The 17,672-nt window shown below is 45.7% G+C and overlaps 1 protein-coding gene across 2 annotated transcripts in view; it reads left to right on the top strand.

Annotated features, from left to right (window-relative positions):
• FHL1 (four and a half LIM domains 1) overlaps window positions 1-17,672 on the top strand; it is a 111,558-nt gene that overhangs the window by 39,009 nt on the left and 54,877 nt on the right. Inside the window, exon 1 of one of the 2 annotated variants that reach the window (XM_029606640.1) lies at window positions 9,651-9,801. The exons of the other annotated variant lie outside the window; for it this stretch is intronic. Within the exon in view, the coding sequence (XP_029462500.1) occupies window positions 9,780-9,801 (22 nt within the window). The 5' untranslated portion in view covers window positions 9,651-9,779. Of the gene's footprint in view, window positions 1-9,650; window positions 9,802-17,672 lie in introns of those variants that run through there. 2 annotated transcript variants of the gene reach the window in all.

Genomic DNA, 17,672 nt, shown 5'->3' with positions numbered 1-17,672 from the left:
TGCCAGGAAATATTTGTATGAAATACGTTGAATTAAGTAAGTTAAGGAGAACACTTTCCCAGGAAATGGTTTAGTGGTCAGAGTTGCAAACTGTGTTTTAAATTACATTCAGATAAAGGTTCAATAACCGGCCTAGCTGAGGACTTCATTTATTAAGGCTTTTCTCCCATTCTGTGTCTATGAGAAAAGTTCTTAGTAAATGAGCTCCTGACACAGTAGAGGTGCATATTGTTCAGATCACTCAGACTTATCTGATCTTACTGGCAGAGTTTGTTTTTGAAGATCGTGTGATTGTATGCGTAAAAAGTATGTAAGTACCATGCCATCAGCAATGGGAGTGTAAAATGCATTGGTTGAATACCTGCGTACATTTTTGAAATGCCAAATGTGCACGTAGTTTTCTTAACAATGAAGATGTGCCCCTATGGAAACACCTTTTTCTTTTTTTACTGCAGTGAAACTATGGGACCCGTGTAATAACGTGGGCTAAACCGAGTGCACATTGACACTCACGTTTGTGTGCACATTTAGTCATGATGTAATAAGCATTTGAGCACAGAGAAAACGTGCACACAAATGTGAGTAAAAAATGCGTGCACATACTATAATAATGAAGGCATTAACGATTACTTCCCAACGAAGGAAAGGCTTTATTCACATTTTTTTTTAAAATGTTGAAAATGTAACTTCTGTGTCAGAGGTAAAGTAAAGTTAAGTCACATTTCTGGGGCTAGATTATGGTGCTGTGTCAGCATGGTTTCGGATTTGATGCAGGAGTCCTGGACTCAGGTCTGAAATGAAGCCCCATACCCCAGAATCCCAGGTCTGGGACCATGCTGGCACAGCATCATAGAACAACATTGGCCCCAGAAATGTGTTAACTTTTATTCTATCCCTGACCCAGGAGTTCAAGCCTAAAAAATGTACTGAGCTACCCACCGCACCTACCTACCTACTCTCATCCATCTACCCACTAATACCCCCGACCCAACTATCTATGCTACTACCCATAAACTAATCTCACACTATCCACTAACTCCCTCTCCTACCGATCTATACTCACCTACACACTAACACCTCCACCCAACTATCTACCCACCACCCACTCGGTAACCTATCCCCCACATACCTAACAACCTCGTCTATCCTCATCTGAACCTCAATCGTCTGACAGCCCCACCCAGCTATCTACTTCTACCCACTCACTAACCTATCCCCCCACACACCTAACAACCCCATCTATCCTCTGTCCCAACCTCAGTCACTTGACAGCCCCACCCAACTATCTTGCCTCCCCACTCACTAACTCCCATTCACTTACCCCATCTACCAACCTCCACCCATCTAGTAACCCACTCCCACCCACCTAACTACTCCTCCACTCACAAACCTACCCATTAACACCTCCACCAACTTACCTACCCTTCCAAGCCTATCCATCCACTAACCCCCCCCCCCCCAAAATTAGGTCACTTTATGCTTGCTAGTGTGCCTTTTCAATTTTATGTGGATAAATCATGTTTTGCACATTCTACTCTTATTAATGGGGCTAATGTAATAAGGCCGAGTGCACATTTTTACTCACCTGTGCACACACCTGTATATTTTTTAATTCCCAATGCATTTGCATGCAGTTAGCTTACTGCATTGGGAGTTAACTGGTTTTTCAACACCAAGTAAAGAAAAGGTACACTAAAATTTAGCCCATGTTTTTACTCATGTTCTTATAGTCTCTAAGTGAGCACTTCTGATTGTCTGAAAATCTCAGCCATTCTTTCATGTTGCTGAGCCTCTGCAGCTTACCGAGTCTGGTCACTGCATGGATGGTCCTTGGCCACGGGCCACACATCAGTGTCCTTCCGGAGATTTGCAGTCAAGGGCACTGAATCCAGGCACTGGGTCTCACTGTGTTGGGAGACACCAAGGAGCCGATGCAATAAAGTGCGCCCAGCCTAGTGCACGAGTTTATGCATGTTTTGGTTGCGTTAGACTAGCACCTGATGCAATAAGAAGATTAGCGTGTCCAAAATGTGCGCCCAAGCAAATGTGTAGCCAATAGCGCTCATCACATGTAAATTCCATGCAGGTGAGGCTATTAGCTATTACCCCCAATGCAAAAAAAATCACTGGGCACCCAGCACACACTTTTTAAAGTGGCAAATTTAACTCCAGCCCCAGAGGTGACGCTAAGTCAATTTGCGAGTCAAGGGTTCATGAGAAATTTAAAAATATGGTCCTCTGTGGTTTCTCCCAGTTAGTATCATTGTGACACTTAAATTTACTGCTTGTGATGTTTAAAAATACAGGTATATTGCCTTGATTTAAACAAAACATTCTGGATGCACAATGTACACACACAATAGCAAGGGGTGCCTATCTGTGGGCAACAAGCAACCTCGGCAAAATTGGACAGAAGCGGGATAAAAACAGACTCTGTACTGAGCGCCCACTGCAATTGTGGGCGACCGATGCATTTGAGTGCTGAGGATGCACAATTCTCCTCTAGCGCGTCCTTTTTACGCAGCCTCTCAGTTAATTACTGCATCGGGTGCCCAGGGGATGTGGCTGCGCTTGCGTTAGGAAAACTGGTGCCGAATACCAGCGCCCCCCCCCCCCCCCCCCCTTTAATGTGCGTTCTATTGCATCGGCTCATGAGTGGCTGTGAACACCTTCCCTGCAGAGCCCAGCTCCGGGCAGCCCAGTTGAGCAGAAAGCTGACTGGTTAAACACAGCGCTACGCTTACACGTACCCCAAAGAAATCTGAGGTCAGCCAATAAAGCGCTACTAACAGTCCCATCGGTAAAAACAGCAAAACTAACACAAGTAAGAGAGAGAGCACTATCCTTGGCCGGTCCAACGTTACGGAACTCATTGCCACTAGAGACAAGATTACAGAGTGGCTATTCAGAAAAGCATTTCACAATAAGAACAGAGAATGAAAAAACACAGAACCAGGTTACCTAGATGCGTGGTCCCACAATTTTTATTTTTATTTTTATTTTAGACTCAATAATTATGTTAGAGAACTCCAGCTTAAGCACAACCCTTGTATGATTACCATATTAATCATATACGTGGACCAGATCCATGCCAATCATCATATACATTATTTTATAGAAGCATGTGCCTACATTGTAATGGCACTCTTGTAAATACATTTGTAACCAAACTAAATATATGTGCCTATATGTAAACCGTTGTGATGGTGCAATACTAAACGACGGTATAGAAAAGATTTTAAATAAAATAAACTCAGGGATTGATCCATGGGCTCCCAGGATTCAGCTATTCTGCTCACATCACGCCTAATTTTGCCCTCCTTATTCCCTACTAAAGCTTGGAAAATGTACCCCTTTCTGATTTACAAGAATGTGTGTGCATTTTTAAAGTCAGGGAAATTGGTAAAAAATAAATTGCATCCTGTTTTTAGTGTGAGCACAACAAAGGCCACTGGGAGATGGGGAAACATCTGCATGAGAGCATGGAGGGGTTGGGGGGGTTCATGTGAAATTTATGGAGGTCACAGGTAGCTGAGATCGTGCTCCTGTTTCATAAGAGCCTGAATTCCCTTTAAAGGGCTTCATAAGTGCTTAGGGTTGCCAACTGTCCACTTTTGGACCAGACAGCCAGATGTTCAGGTATTGTGTGCAGCGTCCAGTCAGAAGTACTGACCGGTCACTAAAAGTACAGTTTTTCAGGTGGCTCCTCCTCTCTCTCCCACAGTCTCTTTCTTGCAGGGCAGGATAGGCAGAGTCGGAATATATCAGAGGAGAGCTTTGCTGTATCCCTGCCCCCTGCTTGATGCTGTGATTGGACAGCATGGAGAAAGGAGGCGGAGCATAGCACAGCCCTCAGCTCCCAGTGGCTCTGCAGATCTCCACGCCCTTGACCGCATACCTCATGGGGCATTCCTGGGTCTGGGACCAACCTGGAGGAAGCCCCTCCCCCCAGGGCAGACTCCGTTGGTCTTCTCATTCTTGGTGCCTCCACCTGGGGAAGAAGGTGTTAGTGGGTGGAATTTCCCTCCCTTCACCCCAGGAAAACAAATGGGTCTGTGAACAAGGCTGGCAGTATGTACAAATATATACAGGTTTATTAGACTATATAGGTATATACATTTCTACATGACTATGTACATTGCTAATAGAATGTCAGACAGCACACTTATCTACTCGTCATTAATAGTCTCAGGCCACACAACTATATACATTTTTACAAGGTAGCAAGAATATTTAATATTTGGCAAATTGGGGTTGTTGGCCCCCACAGTATACCGCCATATAGAATAGAAGGGACCTCTTGAATTCCCGCTTAATCAAATGTTATTATTATCCTCTCCCTTTTTCCCAAGTCTCACCCATGTGAGAATATGCAACTGGGCAGGTGGGCAGTGTTGGCCTGGGGAGTCTTTTGTATTAAACAGCTGCCCTCTCCTCAGTGTCGCTTCTGCTCCGTTGAAAGGTCCGTGCCAATGCTGGGGTCCATGCCCTCCTAGGGGATCTGACTCCGCCTCCCAGTCTGTCACTGGGGTCCATGCCCTCCTGCAGACCACTCAATCTGCCACTGGGGTTCACACCTTCTTGGGGGACCACTCAATCTGCCGCTAGGGTCTCTTTGCTCAAGGGGGACCACTCTACCTCCAGAACTGCCACTGGGGTCCCCCTGCACCTTGGGGACTGCTCCACCTCTGGATCTGCCACTGTCCTTTGGTTCCTCTCCCTTGGTAGGACAGCTTTTCCTGGCTTTGGTTTACAGCTCCATTAGGCAATTGGCTTGTTTAGCATTCAGTGATTCAGGCCCTCTGCAGTCTCAGCTTTTAGGGACTTTAGCTTCTCTAAGCTCATCACTTGTCAGTTGCTGTTACCCAGCCTGGATGGGTCACCTTCTCTCAGCCAAAAGGCCAAGACCCAGGCAGGATTACAGCAAAAGACCATGTGCACACCCTTCCATCCTGCCTGGCTTTTTTTTTCTGTTGCCTGAGAACTGGGAACCCAATGGTCTGACTCTCCTTGCTAGTCAGGGTGAGAATCTGTTTGCTTCCTAGGACTGTTTTTCAGTACATTTTTCTCACAAATCCCTCTCTCATTCAGAATTCTCCAATGTAGGACTTTTTCAATCATGGTTATGTATGATTTTAAAGTTATATTTCACTGCAAGTTGCCAACAGTGGTCCAGGGGGCTGTGACATGCAAATTCCCCTCTTTGAGTCTCTGACATCTATTCAATGGTCATTTAAGCACCTTTACAGTAAGGGGTCTGGCAATCTTTTCAATCTCATTCTGGGATTCCTGGGCTCTTAGCTCATGTTACATAGCTGCATTACCCTCTTTATTTCTGCTCAGTTCACTTAAATGGTAGCATGCTCTTTACCCTCTCTCCCTTGGGGTGGGGTTTCAACAGCAATGATTATCTGAGTCCCACCTCCTCTTTCTCACTGTCGGGCCGATTCAGTAAAAGTCGTGCACGATTCAGGGGGGAAGAAGATGCAAATTAGGGCCCGCGGTAAAAAGAGGCACTAGGGACACTAGCGCGTCCCTAGCACCTCCTTTTTGACAGGAGCGGCGGCTGTCAGCGGGTTTGACAGCCGATGCTAAATTTTTCCGGCGTTGGTTCTCGAGCCCGCTGAAAGCCATGGGTTCGAAAAACAGACGCTGGCATAATTGAGCGTCCGTCTTCCGATCCGCGGGCCGCTGGCCGATTTAAAAATTTAAAAAAAAATTTTTTTTTTACTTTTGGGACCTCCGACTTAATATCACTATGATATTAAGTTGGAGGGTGTACAGAGGGTGTACAGAGGGTGTACAGAAAAGAGGTTTTTTCTGCTTTTCTGTACACTTCCCCGGTGCCTGCAGAAATTAGCGCCTGCCTTTTCTGAAAGTAAAATGTGCGGCTTGGCTGCACATTTTACTTTCTGTATCGCGCAGGAATAACTAATAGGGCCATCAACATGCATTTGCATGTTGCGGGCGCTATTAGTTTTGGGGGGGTTGGATGCGCGTTTTCGACACGCTATTACCCCTTACTGTATAAGGGGTAAAGCTACCGCGTCGAAAACGCACGTCCAAACCCGGGCTAACAGTGGAGCGCACTGTACTGTATCGCACTGTACTGTATCGCACTGTACTGTATCAGCCCGTGTGTTCTTTGGCATGAGGTGAGGAGATGGGGCACAGCACAGCCCTCAGTTCCCAGTGGCTCCATAGATGTTGGAGCAATGGCCCTCTGTCCCAGCCCCTCCCTCACAGTATGCTGGGCCTGGACCCTGGAGAGGCACTGCAGTGAGTCCTATCAAGACAGATGAGACAAATATAGGCACAGTTGAGAAGGTAGAGAAACAGAAAGACAGACAGAGGTAGAGTCTGGGGAGAGGAGAGAGACACAGAGAGTACAGAGATTAAAAGGGGAGATAGACACATGATGTGGAGTATGGTATTCTTTTGATACAGGGGGGCATAGAGGGGAGGGAATGAGTCATAGGATCTCACATTCAGTCCAGCCAACAGATGTCTGAGAAGTTGCTCTGTAAGCTTTATGTTTTAGCTTCTGGTCTCACTCTGGACCCACGCCTTGACCCTTAGAAACTTGGAAGTTACCTGGTGTTAAATGAAAAACATATAATGCACCGCAGTAACACTCCTCCCCCCCCCCCCTACCCATGCCTGTTCCACTTTCCTGGCCCTTTTCCTTCCCCAAACCCAGTCTCCTGTCTCTCTCTCCACACCTATAATCTCCCTGCTCCACTCAGGCCTGTTGCTGGGCTGCCAAGTGCCCAGGCAATGCAGGTAACATGGCTACCCATGGGAGGAGGGGCAGTATCTCCTTTCATGACATGACTGGTCAGCAATCACAGAGGGGCTAAGGAGTGCATGTTTCACTACAATGGTGGCATGCAGCATTGGCACAGAGCTCCCTGATGAGGTGCTTTAGTGCCCCCTAGGCTTGGCACCTTGGGTAGTTCCTGCCCCTCCCATCAGCCCTGCCTCCCCTGTATTTCGCTTCCTCCCTACCCATCGTGTTTCTTACCCTCTGACTGAGTGTGAGAGAGAGGGGTAGCATGTGTGAGTGAGTGAGTGAGTGTGTTTGTGTGTGAGAGACTATGAATGTGTATGAGAGAGAGAGAGAGAAGAAAGTTTGTAATCTCCCACGACTGTCCCCTGATTATCCACCAGATAAGAAAAGGGGAGCAGCTGATTGGCAGGAGCTCCCCTTCTTTGCTCTGAGAGGCTGGAAGAGAAACTGTAGCCTGTGTGCAGCCTGTCAGCCAATTATTGCACTGTTCACTGGCAGGATCTAAAATGTATGCAAATGGAGGGGGGAAGGGATACCATCTCTTCCCTGCCCCGCCCCCCCCCCCCCTTTTTCTGGTCCTCAAGTGTCCAGTCCTGGTCTATGAAAAAGTTGGCACTTTATAAAGTTGGCACTTTATAAAGATTATGCCTCTTCGGTTAGAGTTAAGTTTTTACCAGTTGCCGTTGTTGCATTTATTGCACTTGTTGTTGATTCTTGACTTATTTAACTAGTTCACAACTCTGTATTTCTTGCCTTTCTCAGTTTGTTATATCCCCTCCCACTCCCTGTTATAATGTAGTTTCCTCGCTTTTGTTAATATGTAAACCGGCATGATGTGCCTATCTAATGCCGGTATATAAAAGTTATTAAATAAATAATAAATAAATAAATAACTCTATAAGTGCCTCTTGTCTACTTCTGAAAGGATCCTGCCACTCAGGACTGGTAAATGGGTGTGGATGGCATTTGCTTACAGCTGTGGTGTGGGAGCAAAGATGCATAAAGAGGAGAAAAGTGAACTCAATAAGCAGTGCTGAGCAGCCCTAGCTTATCTGCATTTTCTTTTCTCTGGCCTGGGAGTTTCCTCCTGCGCTGTGATCAGTCAGAATGGCCTCTGTTGGGGTACAGGTCCATGAGCCTTCATTCACAACTCTGTTGTGGGGGAGGGATTCCCCTAGTTATACCCTTCTCCCCCCCCCCCCCCCCATTCCTAGCTCAGCTGTTGCAGTGATGATCCTTGGTTGGGAGTCATGCAGAAGGACTTCCTCTGGGACCCCTAGTCCCTAAGTTTGCTAGACAAGTGTCACAATGGCAGAGACTCCCCTTCTGTCTCCGGGAGGCTGTGAGTGTGACTTCTGCAGCCCAGTTGACCCAGAGAACAGATGCCTTGTCATCAAACCTAGGTCCTTCCTGTGTCAGGGTGTAACACTTCCCACTGGGCCAGGCCTGCTTTGGATTATGTTCTATTTATTGAGTATAATAAGTTTCCTAACTCTGAGCTCCCCCTCACAGTGAGTATGACATCATCATAGCTAGAGAGCCACCTCCCAAACCCATTTTTCAGATCCATAGATGTAACCATCTTTATAATTACATAGTGTTAATTACTTGTGCAGTTATCATCGGCATGTCCAGTGTTGCACATGGTAAGGGCCCTGGATATATTGTCACTGCTCCAAAGAGCTTAAAATAGGAGCATGAACAGAATCAGCGGCTTGCTCTAAATCACACTCTGTGAGGTAGATACCGCACGGCTTAACATGCGATGCTCATCACATGTAAATTCATGTAAATCAGGCTATTAGCTAATCCGCAGGATCCAATACATTTTCCCCGTGGCCAATGCGCCCTTCAAGTGCAGCAAATTTTATGCCAGCCCGGAGCTTCCATAAAGGTATGCCACGCTCAAGGGCGCATTGAAAGAAAAAATGAAAACAAATCCTGCTTTCTCTGATTCCTCCTAATAGTATCGTAGCCATACTAAGTAGGAGGAACCAAATAAAGCAGTATTTAGTTAAAAAAAAAAAAAGTTTTTGGAAAAAAAATAATTCTGGATGCTCAATACACACACAAGGTACACGGTCCAGGCCGTGTATCTTGTGTGTGTCCGTGCTGGTAGCAGGAGAAAACGAACGCTCGTAGATTGAGCGTCCGTTTTCCCAACGTGCTTGACAGCCACCTCTCCTGTGCGCCTGATGCCCAGGAGGCTCTAGGGATATTTTTCCCTAGCGCCTCCTTTGTAACGCGACCCCCCCTCATTTAAATATAGAATCGCGCACCCAGGAGAGGTGGCCGGGCGCGTGTCAGGCAAACGGGTGCTCAACTACTGAACGCCCGTTTTCTGGGCACAATTATTGCATCGGCCCCTGTGACTGGTGGGTAAGGGAATTAAATCGGTACCCACTCTACCATTCTAAGGGCTTGCCCAGTAAGGCCACTGGTTTCTGAGCTAGCAGAACATTGGGATTATAGATGTGAAAAGTCAATAAATCTCCCCGATAAATTTAGCAGGCTCTGAGTGATGATGAAACTCATAGCTCTAAATGCTGAACTAGTACTGAAGCACCCACGATGAAAGCAAAGAGGCCCAAAGCCCCATCTGCCTGCAAAGCAGACTGATAAGATGCTTGTAAAGTTGCAGAAAACAAGAGCAGATTGTGCTCCTGTAGAGGAGTGGCTGGTAGGACCTCTCTCAGCCCTGCTCTGGAGCTAATCTGGAAGCTGAACTCACCCCTGAGGTATTTCTGTGTTGGGTACAGTATTTTTACTGGATCCTATTCTTCTTCTGTAAGATAACCAAAAATGGTATGGCTTTTCAAGTGGGATTAAAGTTGTGATCTCTTAGGAGGGGGTGTGGACATCTGCCGCTACGTCTTTATTAATAGCTCCCCATAAATGTTGGCAATCAAATAGTAGGTTTTATTATCAGCTCAGAAAGTGCAAACGGTGCTGTAAGTGTGGCTGCCTTTGTGACATTTGCTTTGTTAAAATGGCTTACCAGCGACATTCAGGTAAGAGGACGACCGCGTAGCATTTTATGCTCTAGAGAGTCACAGTTTGTTAAGAAAGTGCAGCTTGCTGTCAGTAAGGGACTAGATGGGGACTGGGAGTCTGGGAGGCGACCTGGCAGCACAGCAGCTGTAATGCACCAGCAGTGCGGTGATGTGCGGTGATGTGCAGGGTCTGTTGCAGACACAGCATCAGGAGAGCTTTCATTACCTCCGGTCCTGGGAATGTGTCCTTCAACATCTCTTATTTTCAGTAGCTGCTGCTTTTTTTTTTTTTTAATTTCTCTGACACACAAGTATTTACTAATGATGAATAGATTGTTTTTCAGGTTTCAGGAAAAGACTAGAAGAGCAGGTTTCCAAGTAAAATGACTACCACCAACATATATCTCAGTGTCAGAACTGGGAAAGGTTTAGAGCAGAATTTAAAAATGCATAAATAAAGCCTCACCATAATTATGTAAACCCAACTTTTTTGTAACAAACTTCTCTTAATTGGTGGATTTGCCTCTTTTTGTTTTCTTTCTGGGTGACATGTTATCCAGGAATTTCTAGTGCCAAAGTACTGAATTTGTCTGAGGCAGCTCTTTTGGGTCCGTTCCTGTGATACACTGATTGACTGTATTGTAAAAATGCAATCCAGAAAATATGTCCCTATAACTATTGTACGTCATATCAGAGCCAAATCTGGACATATTTTCAGGTCTGATTTTAAACTATCTAGAACAAATTGCTGAATATTAATAAAAATTAATGTAGTTCTCAAAATGCCCCAAAACCCCCCCCAAAAATATTCACATATTCCCTATTTTAAACACAGTCACCAAACTATGGAGCCAGTGTAATAAGGTGCGCTCTGGAGAGCGCCCAGTTTAACCCGCAGCTGTGGGTACGTTTTTTGTGTGCAAACTTTACTCCTGATGCCGCAAAGAGTTTTGTGCAAAAAAAAAAAAAAATGTGGCTACAGGTTAGCACCCTCGCATGCAAATCCCATGCTGCTGGTGGAAGAAAGCAGCTTTTGTGCACATAAATCATATTTTATGCACAAGAAAGCGCTAAGCATTTCCTTTACACACGTTTGTGGGTTTCGCATATTTTCTTTTAAACTGCCGATGCATTAATTTACCATTAGCTTACTTCATCAGGAGAAAAAAAAAATCATTAGCATGCGCATTAAGAAACTGTGCAGTGAATTTCAGCTTACAGTTTACTACTTTGGCCCCTATTTTTGGCAAGAAAGCAGAGTACCCGAGCTAGGGTTTATCAGGTCTGGGGGACGCTTCCTTCATATTAGCACATATCCTGTGCTATGGCCCTGCTTATCAGCTGTATTGTTCCTCCCCTTGTCAGCTCCCCTATTCTTCAGGGCTGCCTCTTTTTTTTTTTTTGCTAACTGTATTCCTGTTTATAAAAATAAATAAATAAAATTAGAAGCCAAACTGAGAAAAACAACTATGGTGGTTGTTTTTGTCTGGAGGAGGCGTCTGCTGAGAGAAGACATGAAAATCTAATTGAACCAGAGTGAAAGTTCAGGTCTCAGCTGAGGGTAGAGCATTTGGATGTATTTTCAATGTGTCTGTTCAGACAAGTCCTGCTGCTTTTATGCACTAATTTGAAAATGTAGGTACCTGCTTTCAAGTTGTCTGTTTTGTAATGCTAAGACATGGAGATATTACAGCACATCCAGACCTGAAGGCTTTATTACAAGAGTGTGTTACTGCTGCCTATGTTGATGGATAGATTAATACTTTTCAGCTTTTGGTGTGAACAATAAACCTACATCTCCATAGGCTTGTTTGTATACTGAAGGCTTCGAACCTCCGTCCTGCAGATGTGTGGTGTGGTGAGGGGTGTTATTGCACAAGTTAGACTGCAGAAAGCTCACAATCAATTTCTGATCTGCTGTCACTTATGTTCTTCTGATATCTGATAAGGCCATTGGCATGGGCTGGGTTAGGGCACTACTGCACTATCAATCTCAAATTCCAGAATTCCTAGGAGGGAAGCCAATACACAAAGTATTATCCTGGGTTATGTTGATCCCTTCTGGCTCACAGTTTGGTCTTCATGCTTCTCATAGCCTCAGAAAAGAATTGGCAGCCGATGGGAGAGAGAGGTTTATTTGCCTTTGTGGCTGCCCTGGTTACAGGCTGTGATAACACAACAGTACTTTTCACATTTCCATAAGTGGGAGAGTCATAGAACTCTCTATATTTTTCTTGGGTCCCCTCTGAGGAAAGTCCCAACCAAGGATTTCAACTAAGGTCACCCACGGAGGGGGGGGGGGGGGGGGGGGGTGGCGCAGGGTGGTTATCTTTCATGAAGCTTTAGTGATTTTAATTCTAATTGTCTAGTTCCAGCAGGATTTCTTTCTAAGTGATGCATGAATGCCCTGTCTTTGTGAACTAGTAGGTGGGTGGTGGAATAGATATTGTGCCTTTCTGCCTTGTACAGTGGGCAGAGGACAGCCTGGATGCTCCAGAGTTGGAGGAAACAGGGAAGAGAATGCATTGGCAGAAAGGTCCAGGCAGGGCTGGAGCTGAGACGAGCAGACTGCCATACCTGGCATATGCCACCTTTTATAAAATCACTTTATTCTGCTCTTGTATTTCTTATTCTGGGAGAGGCACCATGCAGAATTTCTTAGATATAGCAAGCACACCTTCTTTGATATGAAGTGTCTCTTTAATTTGTAGATAAATCCAAAAAAGAAAAATATATACATATATCACACAAAACAATTCCAAAAAACCCAGATGATATATTAAAAAAATTATTTCCAATTTATTACATCTTTATTATAGATAAATGTACCTCTAGTTACATAAATCATATCATAACTATAAAAAGTATTAGAAAAAAACACCTCATCTTCACAGATATCACACAACAACTGTACCACATTCATAGTAACAGAAAACTTTCCATCCACAAACATTCAGTCACAATATTTAAAAAAAACATTATTCCCAACATGTTAGAGCTTCTTCAGGGGAAACACTTGTAAAATCTTAATTAACAAGCCAATTTCTCAAAAAATCTGTGAAAGTAAAGAATTACATCACATTAATCACAATATACCCAAAACAGGTGAATACAATTTCAAACTCTTCCAAAGGACATAAAACATTCAACAACTGAAAATAACAAGGACTCAAAAAGTGTTCTTAACCCACTTTTAATCTTTAATCTGTAGAGCAGATTGGTGGCCCTATGCACTAAGCTTTGTTCTCATTGACACAAAATAGGCCCCTGGAATAGAGCTTGGGTAAAACGGGACTTAGCAATCAAACTCTTCTCCTTCTTCCTCATATTGAGGTAGTTTTTAAAAAGGTTTCATGAAGCAAAACCAGGAGATACGCGCGTGACTTGGCCAAGTGGATTTTAAAAGACCAGTGGCCATGGGTGTTTCTCCTGGTTCACGGATAAAAATGGTTTGCTGAAAAAGGGGTGGGTGTGGGCGTGGTCTGGATAGGGCATGGGCGGGGAATGGGCGGGCTGAGACTCCACCATGCAGTCAGTTACACAAACAAGTGTGCGCCAGGATTCCACAACTGCATAACTTGCTGCTGCCTTGGGCCTTGTATAAGTAGATACATTTAAAAAAAGAGGGTAGTTAGCGGCGGTTTAAGTGTTGGGGTATGTAGGGTAAAAGGGAGGCTAGTTAGTTAGGGATCTTAGGAAGTCCTCTGTTTTACTGGGGTGAACTGGGAAACAGGCCTAATGCGTTGCCACGCGCATCTACTAAAATCCCCTCCCACTTAGGCGCTCAAGACAGCATTCACATGCACATGTACACATTGATATAAAATCATGCACGCATGTATGCGGGGGTAGCTGATTTTATAATCATACATGCATAGATGCGTACATGTTATAAAATCGGTGCGCCCATGTGTGCGAGCCAGCAAATGCACACACATGCATGCACGCATGTCACTTTGAAAGTTACCGCTATTATTCATAGAGCCTGACAAAGGGATTGCTAAGAGCTCAGCAGCAAACTTAGTACCTGATTCACTAACAGCCCAATTTTAAAAGCCTTACGCGCGTGTATACTGGGAGATACCTTCGTGGCTGGACCATGCGCGTGTCGCAGGCTTTTTCAAAGGCCCGCGGCCACGGGAATATCTCACGGTACGCGCTAAAGAACAGCTTAATCAAAAAGGGGCAGACTGGAAGCAGGGTCTGGGTGGGGCGAGGGTGAGGGTGAGCCGGGACAGTGCCATTAGGTGCTGTACCGCTGAAGTGCGCATTGGTATCGGACCGGCAAGCACAGCCTGCTGCTGCACGGCAGAGTGGGTAAGTTTTGCAACAAAAAAATGTACGTTAGTTAGGAGGAGTTTTAGGGGTCGAGGTTAGTAGGGGAAAAGGCAGGCAGGATAGGTAGGGAGTTTAGGAAGTTCCCACCCAGTTCGCTCCTTTATTGGAGCGGACTGGGAGAAAACTGGGGAAAGGCCCTATCGTGTTGCTGCGTGCTTCTTAGAAAATTAACCCCCCCTTACACGCACTAGTTGGTACTCGCACACACATGCGTGTGCTGATATAAAATCGGGCACGCATGTGTACGCAGGTAGCGGATTTTATGAGTGTGGACGCGTGCATGTTATAAAATCAGTACATCCATGTGTGCGCGCCAGGAATCCCTCGCACATGGATGCCTGTGCACCAGTTTTGAAATTGACCTTTAAGGGTTTTTCCCATAGACACAAAGGGGCAGATTTTCAAAGGGGTACACGCATACCCCCCGAAAACCTGCCCTAAGCTTCCCCTGCACACGCTGAGCCTATGTTGCATAGGCTGCCGGCGCACGCAAAGCCCCAGGATGCGTGCAAGTCCCGGGGCTTTCCTGGTGGGCATGTTGGGGGTGTGTCATGGCGCGTCATTGGGGGCGTTCTGGGGCGGGGCTGCGGTTCCGGCCCGGGGGCGTGGCCGCGGCCTCCAGACCAGCCCCTGGACTGGAACATGGCGCGCCGGCAGCCGGCCCAACGCGCGCAAGTTACGCCTGCCCTGGGCAGGCGTAACTTTTGGAATAAAGGTGTGTGTGTGGGGGGGGAATTAGTTAGGGCCAGGGGGTGGGTTAGGTAGGGGAAGGGAGGGGAAGGTGGGGGGAGGTAGAAGGAAAGTTCCCTCCGAGGCTGCTCCGATTTTGCACAGCCTTGCGCGCACCGACCCCGGATTTTAAAAGATACACGCGGCTATGCGCGTATCTATTAAAATCCAGTGTACTTTTGTTTGCACCAGTCGCGCGAACAAAAGTATGCACCGGCGTACTTTTTTAAAATCTGCCCCAAAATGGGAGAAAAGCCTTAGGGGTAGATTTAAAAAATTTGCACAATCGCGTACTTTTGTTCGCGTACCAGGCGCGAACAAAAGTACGCTGGATTTTATAAGATAGGTGCGTAGCCACGCGTATCTTATAAAATCCAGGGTTGGCGCGCGCAAGGGGGTGCACATTTGTGCAACCTGCGCGCGCCGAGCCCAGCGCACACTGCCTGTTCTCTCCGAGGCCGCTCCGAAATCGGAGCGGCCTCGGAGGGAACTTTCCTTCGCCCTCCCCCACACCCTCCCTTCCCTTCCCCTCACGGTACGCGCTAAAGAACAGCTTAATCAAAAAGGGGCAGACTGGAAGCAGGGTCTGGGTGGGGCGAGGGTGAGGGTGAGCCGGGACAGTGCCATTAGGTGCTGTACCGCTGAAGTGTGCATTGAAATCGGACCGGCAAGCGCAGCCTGCTGCTGCCCGGCAGAGTGGGTAAGTTAAGCCTGCAGGCTTAACTTTGCGCGCGCCGGCCGGCAGCCCCGCTCCGTGTTCCGGTCCCGGGGGCTGGTCCGGAGGCTGCGGCCACGCCCCCGGAACATCCCCGGGCTGAAACCACGCCCGCGTCGCCGACCCGAAACGCTGCGTCACGCGCGACACGCCCCCAAAATGCCTCGTCGCTCCGGGCACGCCCCCGACACGCCCCCGACACGCCCCCGACACGCCCCTTTTACAAAGCCCCGGGACTTACGCGCGTCCCGGGGCTCTGCGCGCGCCGGCGGCCTATGCAAAATAGGTGAGCCGGCGCACGAGGGCCTTGCGTGCGTAAATCCGGCCGGATTTACGTGCGCAGGGCATTTAAAATCCGCCCCTTAATGAATCCGGCCCTTACTCTGAAGGTTTTGCAGGAGCTTCAATACATTTATAAGAAATAATTTGGGTTTGCTTTAACATCTGATATATTTGGGTTATTTTTTTACCTAGAATACACAGAGAAAAGATAGAGGAAATAATAATATTTACAGCTCAAGGTTCAGATAACTGGGGGGTTTGGAGTGTGCCAGAGAGTTCAGCTGGCATGAGTATAGGCAAGGAAGGAGAGAAGAGTGCTGTTTGTGGAAAGGAATGGACTTCTTGTAGAAATGTCCCAAAGAGGACTCATGGGCAGACACAGTGAGGGAAAATGAGAAGAAATGAATTTTATCTAAATGCTTTTTGTACCTGGAGTCACAAAAAAACTACTATTTCCTTCTTTATTTCATATTTTTATACTTCGATAACTTACCTTGTTTCAGTTTCCTGTGCAAGTAAATTCACAAATGCACGTGAATATATTCAGTTTGATTTGCCCATGTTGACTGTAATCAGTGGCAGATTAAAGAGGGGAGTAATGCAATTTGTGAAACTAGGTAGAATTTCCATTATAACAACTTTAAAATAAAAATGTTAATTTTTGTTTTAGTTACTTATACTGTGTAAATACTTTTTATTCAGAGGAATAGCCATGTTTGTCTGGTGTAGCAAAAATTGGCAGGAGTCGGGTGGCATCTTATAGACTAACCAATTTATTGAAGCATGAGCTTTCAAGGGCAGTGACCACTTCGTTACATGCATGAAGTGATGTACAGGAGATGGGTAAAATATATACAGAACAAAGAGAAGGCACTGGATTAGGCAGAACATGGTGTGGAGAGAGTGTTAATAGCATTATAGTATAGCCCAGTGGTTCTCAATCTGACAGATGGTTCTCACATGTGTGGCACACTGCTTATTACAATCTATGGTGGAAATAAAAAAACAAGGCCCCGTTTTACTTTTATTGTTAAGAATGACTCAAGGGAAAAACAAGAGTACTGTCTCTGAATATAAATATATAAACAGTAAACCTCTCAGACCAGAACAGCACCAACTTCCAGCAATCAAACAGTAACCACCTTACCTAAGAAAAGGCAACACTGAAAATATTACACCAGGCCTTAAAACTCCAATACTTCTATTAGGAAAATGGAACGAGCCAGGCTGCTACACCTTACAGCTCTTATCTACTGTCATATTTTACCTTTCTGTAATACTTGCACAGTACCAATAAAATTTGCTTATTATTTTTCTTTTGAAACATTACATAATGCATGCTTAATATAGTTTTAACTTAGTTACCTATTGAAACTCTTTTCTTAATCCTTTTATTCAGTTCAGGTCCTATCTATCAAGGATTATTGCTATGTGCTGCAAATGAAAGGAAATCTTTACAGAACAGAGCAGGAGATTTCCTAAATCTGAAGCTGTGTGAAAGTGAGCTCCAGAGTTTCTTTCTGTATCAATTCAGGAATGAGGTTCCAGAATGTCTCTAGCAGGAACTGAGCGCTACAATTTTTTGGTCTATCAGGATTTGAATTCCAGATCTTCCCAATCCATCAGGAAGTAGCTCCTGGGTTTCTCTGTGCATCAGGAGCTAAGTATGAGTTCTAGAAGTTCTATGTCAGAATATGAGTTCTAGAACTTTTGAGGCCATCAGGATCAGAGTTTCAGCAGTACTGGAAACCTCTCTCTACTGGAGCATGCTGCTGTTCACAGCTTAGTCCCATCATTTCTCTGTAAGTATTAGGTTTTCTCAGGG

This window comes from Rhinatrema bivittatum, chromosome 6 (assembly GCF_901001135.1).
Source record: "Rhinatrema bivittatum chromosome 6, aRhiBiv1.1, whole genome shotgun sequence".
NCBI classification, from domain to species: domain Eukaryota; kingdom Metazoa; phylum Chordata; class Amphibia; order Gymnophiona; family Rhinatrematidae; genus Rhinatrema; species Rhinatrema bivittatum.
This window is presented reverse-complemented; position numbering and strand designations above follow the sequence as displayed.